Raw genomic sequence first — 9,849 nt, forward strand, 5'->3', positions numbered from 1 at the left:
TGCCAACCAACGATTTCTGTGTTAAATCGCGAGAAAATTAACCTTTTCTCCGTTCCCAATTTCAAAAGAGAAGTTTTTGAAAAAATGCGACGCTCAGTCGAGGGGTTCGCCATAGTGACTAACTCAAACCCGCGATAGAAAAATTGCAGCAAACTTCCCGAAAACGTTCGAAAGCTGCAATTTAGATCAACAATATTTCAGAGCCTTCATAGTCTGAATATTTCAGAGTTTTCTCTATATAATGCCACGATCATCTTTTCTGTATCTGTGTTTAATTTTTTAAAATTCCGAACGCAAAAATCAACTATTAGAAAAAAACGCGAAAAATTGGTGAAAGCTACGGAAAAGTAGTAGACTTCCACACTTGTTAACCCATAATTTCTGTATTAAATCGCGAGAAAATTAAATTTGTCTCCATTTCCATTGAGCTAGCGAATTTTCCGAAAAATGCGACGCTCACTCGAAAGGTTGCGTCCGAAAAATAGTAGCAAATTTCCCGAAAACGTCCCAAACTTGCAATTTTATTCACAAATATTGCAGAGCCTTGTGTATCTAAGGCAGCCATCATCTTTTCTCCATCTGTTTTAAATTTTGAGTAATCATTTTTTTTAAATGCCGCGACACTAATCAGAAACAAATTTTGCCTACGAACAAGCTGATGATGGTGGAAAAACACCGAAACGTTTTTAAGAAAATTGACTAAATTGTGATGCCTAAATAAATGACTGAAACCCAGTAATGTTGTTTATATCAAAATTGGGACTAAAGTCAGGAAAACTTACATGAAGAGTTATAATGTAAAAACGAAGTTGTTTTGCAGGATTTTTCCAAAAAAATTAGCAGATATGAGGAAATCAAAAACGAAATAATTGATTTGCGACGATCAATCCCTTTAAATATGATCACATTGGACTGTGAGCAAATAAACGAAACCCTTTACAGTATTATAGATGATCTGCGAATGAAGATAGTTGATTATTTTATCGATGAAAATCATGCCCTCAACAGAAGGTACCGTCGCATTTTTCAAAAACCCCAGGAAAACTTGATTTGACTGCTTGCTGCAGCATCTGCGACATGTTTGACGAAATGTCCCAAAAAGTTAGCGGAACCCCGGAAACAGTGGCCGATTTGGTCGAACTCCAGAATTACGTGATTGAATGCCGCGATGTGACCATGTACAACTTGAAGGATCAAATTCGGAAAACCGCTGAAAATGTGAACTTCCTGATGCAACACGCTCACTTAACTTGTGAGTATTTGCAAACAGAGCGCACGATTGAATAGTCGAAGCTGCACAGGAAAACGCGCTACATTTCAGCTGAAGACGTCAGCCTAAACTCGAGAGTTTTCCTATGGCCCAAAGACATGGAAGCCGTAATAGAACTGGCGATTCAGCGCCTGAACATGAAGAGAGAGCAGGCGGAGCAGGCGCTGAAGAACCGAAGAATCCAGTTCGATGCCAAACTGAAGCGGCATGAGAAACTGCTGAGCAACTTCAAGAAAAAGGACCCTCCGATGCTCACCGTCGAAGAGATGGAGGAAAACGTGCAACAAGTGGAGACAATTGTGGAACGACTGCAGGTAAATTTTCAATAAACGCCGTCGATTCTTCGAATCGACCAAAACCAATCCGCAGGAAGACAAAGCGGAGGCGGAGCAGATAAACGAAGAAGAACAACTTCTGGATATTGATCCTTCGCCCTTCATGAACCTGGCCAAGATGCTGACAGTTGTAGATCCATACGATAAACTGTGGCATTCCGTTCTGGAGTTCCACGAAAACTATGAGGCCTGGTAAGGTCAAGTGGTTCACCGGCCTGGCAAAAGACGCAACTTTTGGCTTTTCCAGGTATTACGGGCCGTTTGCCGGTCTGGACGCGGATGAAATAACCGAATACGTGGACAACATGTGGAGGACTCTGTACAAACTAGCCAAAACGTTGAGCGATAATCCGGGCGCGAAACGAATAGCGGAAATGGTTCGGGCCAAGGTTGAAAAATTCAGGCAATTTCTTCCGGTGCTTCAGACCGTTTGCAACAAGGGCCTGCAACAGCGCCATTGGGATAAGGTACTGACCATGTCTGCAGGCCGTCAGATATTTAAGTCTGTACTGCTCAGATTGGGGAAATTGTTGGCGCTCCCGTGCTCATAACGGCGGAGTCCACGCTAAACGATATGATTGAGGCCGGCCTGCCCAAATACTCGCAGCAATTGGAAGAAGTGAGTGCGGCCGCCACTAAAGAATACACGCTGGAAAAGAATCTGATGAAGATGAAGGAGGAATGGGTGGATGTTCAGTTCGAGTGCATCCCCTACAGGTGCGGCCCGTTAGCCAATTTGCGATATACACAATTTTTTTAACGCCTTTTCAGAGAAACTGGCGTATTCATCTTGTCTGCTGTGGACGACGTCCAGGTCATGATGGATGACCACATTCTAAAGGCGCAAACCATGCGCGGCTCGCCTTATGTTAAGGCCTTTGAGGCGGTTATGCAGGAGTGGGAAGAGAAGCTGATTTCTATGCAAGACATCCTGGAACAATGGCTTCAGGTGGGTGGGAGCTTCCAGTGAGCACAATTGAGGCAAAATGCGTGCTGTTTTCAGTGCCAAGCCACCTGGATGTACTTGGAGCCCATATTCAGCTCCGAAGATATAATGAGGCAGATGCCGACCGAGGCCAGACACTTCAAGACGGTGGATCGAGTGTGGAGATCCGTTCAGGCCCACACGGTCAAAGACACTCATGTTCTGGTGGCAACCGAGTACAAAAACATGCTGCCTCTGCTCAGAGAAAACAACAGGCTGTTGGATGAAATACAGAAGGGCCTGAACGATTACCTGGAGAAGAAGCGACTGTTCTTCCCTAGGTGGGCAGCTCTTGGTGGTGTTGTGGTGCAAAAACTGAACGGATTAACTGTGCTTGAAGATTCTTCTTCCTGTCCAATGATGAGCTGCTGGAAATTCTGTCCGAAACCAAGGATCCCCTGCGGGTGCAGCCCCATCTGAAGAAGTGCTTTGAAGGGATCTACGCGCTGGACTTCACGAAAGACGAGGAGGTCATTGGAATGGTCAGTGCGGAGAAAGAGAGGGTCACTTTGAGTAGCAAAATCATCCCAGCTGAGGCCAAGGTAAGGGAAATTCATCGAAACTCGGTGCCAGTAGGAACTGTTTGCTGTGTAGGGCATGGTGGAGAAGTGGCTGATTCTGGTCGAATCGGTAATGATTCAATCCTTGAAAGACATTACGAAGAAGGCCATCGATAATTATCCGGCAGTCGAGAGGCCCACATGGATCTTGACCTGGCCTGGACAGATTGTTCAGTGTGTCGACTGTATCGAGTGGACCACTGAAGTGACCGGCGCCATATTCAGCGGAAATCTGGCCGAACAGGAGGAGATTTGCACTGAGCAAATTGAGTCCAGCGTCAAAATGGTCCAGGGCACTTTGAAGCCGAACAACCAGGTTACAGTTGAGGCCTTGATTGTCATCGATGTGCATTGTAAGTGCGACTATTTGAAAAAATGATGTTATCCAAAAAACATTTTTACACTCTCTGTTAGGTCGCGATATTGTCACTAAACTGAAGGAGCTGAAAGTCACATCAGTGGCGGATTTCAACTGGATCTCCCAATTGCGATACTATTGGCGAGCGGATGGCGTGAGCGTCTGCATGATCACCACTGAGGTCCAATATGGGTTTGAATATTTGGGAAATACTGGCCGATTAGTGGCTACCCCACTTACTGATAGGTGTTACCGGTAAACCAGCGCTAGAATTTTGCTCGTCGAACGACCTTTTTTGTGCGATTTTGCTTAGAACCTTAATGGGCGCCTTGAAGCTGAATTTAGGGGGAGCGCCCGAAGGCCCGGCAGGCACCGGAAAAACCGAAACCTGCAAAGACCTGGCCAAGGCTGTTGCGAAGAAGTGCGTGGTCTTCAACTGCTCGGATGGCTTGGACTACAAGGCGCTGGGCAAATTCTTCAAGGTGATTGTTTGGGCTAATGGAAAAGGCTCTGGAATGCCGCTGATGTTTGCAGGGCTTGGCCCAAGCTGGCGCTTGGGCTTGTTTCGACGAGTTCAACCGGATTGAGCTCGAGGTTCTATCGGTGGTGGCTCAGCAGATCTCCAGCATCCAAACGGCCGTGGCCGCCAAGCTGACCAAGTTTGTGTTCGAAGGCACGGAAATCACGCTGGACCCAACTTGCACAGTTTTCATTACAATGAATCCGGGGTAGTTTGAAGGCAGCCCTTTGAAGGCAGCCCCCGTCGCTGATAGTTGATTTTCCAGATATGCCGGGCGGCAGGAGTTGCCTGATAACCTAAAGGTGCTCTTCAGAACCGTTGCCATGATGGTGCCGGACTACGCGATGATTGGGGCCATTTCGCTTTATTCCTATGGGTTCGTGCAGGCCCAGAGGTAACCCACAGTTAACGAGCAGTCGAATGTTGATCTGAGGCAGTTTTTAAAGCTTGGCTGAAAAAATCGTCCATACTTACAAGCTCTGCTCCGAGCAGTTGTCGTCGCAAAATCACTACGATTACGGCATGCGAGCTGTAAAATCTGTGCTATTGGCGGCTGGCGCCCTACGAAGAGCGTACCCCAACACCGAAGAAGCCCAGCTAGTTCTTCGGGCCATTATCGATGTAAATCTCCCGAAATTTCTGGCCCAGGTACATCAAGGTTCTGGTTAGCTGAAAATTGCCCAACGTCCTTTGCAGGACGTGCCGTTGTTCATCGGGATCTACCAAGACCTGTTCCCCAACGTGGAGGTGCCAGCATTCGAACGATCCGACCTGATCGAGTGTCTGATTTACGACATCCAGCTGAAAAACCTGCAAGCCACTCCCTGGTTCGTGGAAAAGTGCATGCAGGTCTACGAAATGATTTTAGTTCGGCATGGGCTGATGATCGTGGGGAAGCCGATGGGAGGAAAGACCAGCGCGTATCAGGTAAACGCTTCCAAACCCCCCAAACTTGCCAACATCTTTCACTGCTAGCGCCTGGCGGATGGATTGGGGCGGCTCAGTGGCCGGCAGGACGCCAAACTGATCGAACACAGTGTTATCTACAAAATAATCAACCCTAAGGCGATAACGATGGGCCAGTTGTACGGCCAGTTTGACCCAGCTTCCCATGAATGGTCGGATGGAGTGTTGGCCAACACGTTTAGGTAGGAAAATTGTGTGGGGTTCCCCCACACAATTTTGCACTAATCCATCGGCTTAGGGAGTTCGCAAACAGCTACACCTTGGATCGCAAGTGGATTCTATTCGACGGCCCAGTGGACGCTGTCTGGATTGAGAACATGAACACTGTGCTGGATGACAACAAAAAACTTTGCTTAATGTCTGGAGAAATTATACAGGTGGATGGCTGCCAGCATTGAGTCTGGATAATATTGGGGGCTTTCCAGATGTCGCCTCAGATGAATTTAATCTTCGAGCCGGCTGATTTGGAGCAGGCCTCGCCAGCCACTGTGTCCAGATGCGGGATGATTTACATGGAACCTCACTTGCTAGGCTGGAGGCCGCTCATGGCGTCCTACGTTGCCACTCTGGAGAAAATCCTCTTGCCAGAACAGATCGAAATTTTGGTCGAGTGCACCGACTGGCTGGTGCCGCCCTGCTTGGAGTTCATCAACAACAGCTGCAAGAAATTCGTTGAGACTTCCGACACCCATCTGTTCCACGTAAGGATGTTCCAAACATTTTCGAAGTTCTCCCTGCACGCTCGTTACTTGTTCCCAGTCATTTACACGCCTTTTCAAGTGCCTTTTGGTCGAAGAGAACCAGGTGAGCACGGTCTGGATGCAGTGCGTGTTTCTCTTCTGCCTAGCGTGGGGTTTGGGGTCGACGTTGACGCTCGAGGGGCGCAAAATGTTCGATGCGTTTTACCGGAAAATACTCGAGGGGCAAAACAAGCACCATCCCAAGCCCAAGTCATTCAAACTGTCCAAGAGCCAAATCTTTCCCGATCGCTCGGACATTTTCGATTGGCTCTACGATAAGAAGAACAACGGCTCTTGGATCACATGGAGCGACACAGTGGATAAAGTCCAACAAATAGCACCAAACGCTAAGGTGGGTGGTAGTTGCTAGCAAAGGGATGGATTCAATTTTTTCTTTGCAGCCAAGTGAATTGATCATTCAAACGAACGCCTCCTGTTGCCAGAGGTATTTCCTCAGGCTGTGCCTTGCGAACAGCATGCCAATCCTGTTTGTCGGCCCAACTGGAACTGGGAAAACTGCGGTCACTCTTGACCACATGCTGGGCCTTCCAAAGGAGAAGTTCCTGCCAAATATTGTGAATTTTAGTGCGAGAACCACGTCCTCCATGGTAAGTGGCAAGCGGACATGTGTGGACCAGCTATTTTACACACGCACATCCCGTCCAGACTCAAGAAATGGTCATGTCCAAGCTCGACAAGCGACGAAGAGGCGTGTATGGTCCTTCAATGGGGAAAAAATGCATCCTGTTTGTGGACGATGTGGGCATGCCCCAAAAGGAAACCTATGGGGCACAGCCCCCCGTTGAGTTGCTCAGACAGTGGCTGGATCACGGCCATTGGTTTGACAAAGACACCTCCACATTGCAATTGGTCGATATAGTAAAACGCGTTCTTCGACAGTGGGGTTTTTTCTTGATTCGGGACTTTTCAGCTATTCGTTGGGGCCATGGGAGTTCCAGGTGGCGGCCGCAATGAAATCAGTGATCGCTTTTTGCGCCACATGCAAATCATCACCATTGATTCCTTCGACGACAATACACTGAACAAAATATTCTCTACCATTATTGATTGGCAGTTCAGCAAGGGATATGTTGAGGTGGTCCAAAGGATGGCAAAGGTAGGCAATTTTGCACAATTCCACTGCTGATGACCATCCAGGTGGGTAGTTTTCCGTTGGAGCAACCAACGAAGTTTTCAAAGAAGCCACCCTGAGGTTCCTGCCCACACCCGCAAAGTCCCATTACACGTTTTCGCTAAGAGATTTTGCCCGAGTGGTTAATGGCTTGTTGATAACGCCCCCGTCCAAAATGGACGATCAGAACAAATTCATCAGGCTGTGGATCCATGAAACTTATCGAGTCTTTCATGACAGGCTTATCGACGATGACGATCGGTACTGCAGATTGGTACTAAGGTTTCGAATAAATCAAGTGCGTGACCGTTTTCTTAGGGAGACATTGTTCAACATCGTTGTGCAGGCTTGTTACCAGAACTTTCGCACTCCAATGGATAAAGCATGCGAGCCGTTGGTGTCCGAAGAGGAGAAATTGGGGCCGCAACATATCAGAAATTTGTTTTTTGGAAACTACATCGAACCTGATGCCGAACCGAAGATATACGACGAAGTAATGGCGAGCGGGTTGTAGGCTTTGGTTGGTAATGGAAAATGGGGTTTCAGATACTGGACATGGACGTTCTGATTGAAAAAATGGAATACTACTTGAGCGAGTACAACATGATCTCAAAATCGCCAATGAACTTGGTCATGTTCAAGTTCGCTATCGAGCATGTTTCCAGAGTATCCCGAGTGCTCAATCAGCCCAATGGAAACGTCCTCTTGGTGGGCATCGGAGGCTCTGGGCGGCACAGTTCGGTTAAACTTGCTAGCGCCATGTGCGAGTACAACGTGTTCGAAGTACTTCAGCCACTAAATCCACAAATGAAAAGCTCAGAACGAAATCCCTTGCTTCCAGATAGAATTATCCAGAAACTACGGCATCCCGGACTGGAGGGACGACTTGAAAAGGCTGCTCCTTCGCGCGGGAATCGAGGGCAAGCCGATTGTGTTCATCTTTTCGGACACTCAAGTTGCAGACGAAATGTTCGTGGAGGAAATCAGCACCGTTCTGAATACCGCTGATGTGCCAAATCTGTATCAGCCAGACGAAAAGGCTGATATTTTGGAGAAAATGCAAAATGCAGCCAGAGAAATTGTAAGACTTGTCCGTCTCCCACTTGGTGACAAGTCAAAGAAATCTCTAACTTTTTTCAGGGAAGAAAAGTTGACCCAACACCGCTCGCACTGTACAACTTCTTCATCGAACGCGTGCGGCAAAATCTTCACGTCGCCCTGTGCTTCAGCCCAATTGGAGACGCTTTTCGAGTCAGATGCCGCATGTTTCCATCGCTGATCAATTGCTGCACAATCGACTGGTTCCAAAACTGGCCAGACGATGCCTTGGAACGCGTCGCCAACATGTTCTTGTGCCAAACGGACATCGGAAGCGACATGATTGAAAAATGCGTCCTCATGTGCAAGGAGTTCCACGTCACCGTGCAGGAGGCGGCTCTTCTATTCTATCGCGAGCAGAAGCGGAAAACCTACGTGACCCCAACATCCTACTTGGAGCTGATCCAGACGTTCATCAACCTGCATGTGCGGAAAGTCGATCAAATCAAGTTGCAGATCAACAGATACTTGACCGGTCTGGACAAGCTGGGCTTTGCTGCTGGTCAGGTTGGGATAATGCAGGAGGAGTTGCACAATTTGCAACCGCAGCTGATTGTCGCATCTGGGAAAACTGAGAAATTGATGATCAAGATTGAACAGGACACAGTGGTGGTTGAGAAGCAAAAGGAGGCAAGTGCTTAACGCGAATGGTGCGCACTAATCCTCATCGAATTTAATGCAGGTGGTTGCAGCGGATGAAGCCTTAGCCAACGAAGCAGCCGCAGCCGCTCAAGCCATTAAAGACGACTGCGAATCGGATTTGTCCGAAGCCATTCCGGCGCTGGAAGCAGCAGTCGAGGCGCTGGACACTCTGAAGCCCAGCGACATCACTCTGGTCAAGTCCATGAAAAATCCTCCTTCAGGAGTGAAGCTGGTGATGGAGGCGGTGAATAATAATCACTCAAGCCGCAGGCTTCAGTGCCCTGAAGCATTGAGTTGCAGATTTGTGTGATGAAGCAAATCAAGCCTGAACGGAAGCCGGATCTCACAACAGGAAGAATGGTGGAGGATTACTGGGGCCCATCGGTCAAACTATTGGGAGACATGAAGTTCCTGGAACATCTCAAGGCGTACGATAAGGACAGCATTCCGGTTCCAGTGATGAAGAAAATTAGAGACAGGTAACGGGGATGGTTGCATGGGTTTTTCCTACCAACCAGGCACATTTTGATCCTCCAGATATATGCCAGATAGGGAGTTCGATCCAGATCGAATCAAATCGGTGTCGACGGCCTGCGAGGGTTTATGCAAGTGGGTTCGGGCCATGGAAGTGTACGATCGCGTCATAAAAATAGTGGCTCCCAAAAAAGCGCGACTAGCCGAAGCCGAAGCTGAATTGGCCTTGCAAATGGACACCCTCAATGAGAAGCGAGCTCAATTGCAAGAGGTAACACCATTTCGATTGGCCCGCTCCTGAGTTTTTCACTTTTTTGCCGCAGGTGTCTGATAAGCTGCAAGCGTTAAACGATGAATTAGCTGCGGAGACAAAGAAAAAGAAGGAACTGGAGGACGACATCTACGTGTGCTCTCAAAAGCTGGACAGAGCTGAAAAGCTAATTGAAAGTTTAGGGGGTGAAAAGGCCCGATGGTCGGAAACCGCTGAAATGTTGGGCAATCTGCTGAACAACGTCATTGGCGATGTGTTGTTATCAGCAGGGGAAATTGCGTATTTGGGCGCTTTCACGGTTGATTACAGGTAGGCCTGGGTAATACTGTGTCTTAAGACACTTGTGTGTCCATGTGTCGCGACACTTTGAATAACACTGAACATTCACGATGGCAGAAACCCATCTCGACTCATTCACTGTCTATAAGAAAATTTGTATTTGCAACAGTTGGGAAGGGAACATTTTGAGAAAATTTTAATTTTTTCAAAAAATCGACC

At 47.7% G+C, this 9,849-nt stretch overlaps 1 protein-coding gene across 1 annotated transcript in view; it reads left to right on the plus strand.

Annotated features, from left to right (window-relative positions):
• Window positions 1-760: 760 nt before the first annotated feature.
• LOC109545217 (dynein axonemal heavy chain 3) overlaps window positions 761-9,849 on the plus strand; it is a gene marked incomplete at its 3' end in the record, with an annotated part of 11,635 nt that continues 2,546 nt past the window's right edge. Inside the window, 32 exon segments of the mRNA XM_019915760.2 lie at window positions 761-1,011; window positions 1,068-1,252; window positions 1,322-1,584; window positions 1,640-1,797; window positions 1,853-2,072; window positions 2,123-2,322; window positions 2,377-2,554; window positions 2,609-2,871; window positions 2,931-3,132; window positions 3,185-3,503; window positions 3,565-3,763; window positions 3,822-3,990; window positions 4,043-4,236; window positions 4,294-4,422; window positions 4,475-4,676; window positions 4,725-4,955; window positions 5,004-5,176; window positions 5,233-5,371; window positions 5,420-5,695; window positions 5,754-6,086; window positions 6,136-6,342; window positions 6,401-6,613; window positions 6,666-6,851; window positions 6,901-7,127; window positions 7,185-7,359; window positions 7,413-7,649; window positions 7,708-7,947; window positions 8,007-8,594; window positions 8,647-8,850; window positions 8,907-9,085; window positions 9,144-9,351; window positions 9,404-9,660. Coding sequence (XP_019771319.2) covers window positions 899-1,011; window positions 1,068-1,252; window positions 1,322-1,584; window positions 1,640-1,797; window positions 1,853-2,072; window positions 2,123-2,322; window positions 2,377-2,554; window positions 2,609-2,871; window positions 2,931-3,132; window positions 3,185-3,503; window positions 3,565-3,763; window positions 3,822-3,990; window positions 4,043-4,236; window positions 4,294-4,422; window positions 4,475-4,676; window positions 4,725-4,955; window positions 5,004-5,176; window positions 5,233-5,371; window positions 5,420-5,695; window positions 5,754-6,086; window positions 6,136-6,342; window positions 6,401-6,613; window positions 6,666-6,851; window positions 6,901-7,127; window positions 7,185-7,359; window positions 7,413-7,649; window positions 7,708-7,947; window positions 8,007-8,594; window positions 8,647-8,850; window positions 8,907-9,085; window positions 9,144-9,351; window positions 9,404-9,660 — 7,067 coding nt within the window.

Source organism: Dendroctonus ponderosae, unplaced genomic scaffold, assembly GCF_020466585.1.
Source record: "Dendroctonus ponderosae isolate FM_Combo_2020 unplaced genomic scaffold, Dpon_F_20191213v2 Dpon_F_20191213_2, whole genome shotgun sequence".
Lineage (NCBI taxonomy): Eukaryota > Metazoa > Arthropoda > Insecta > Coleoptera > Curculionidae > Dendroctonus > Dendroctonus ponderosae.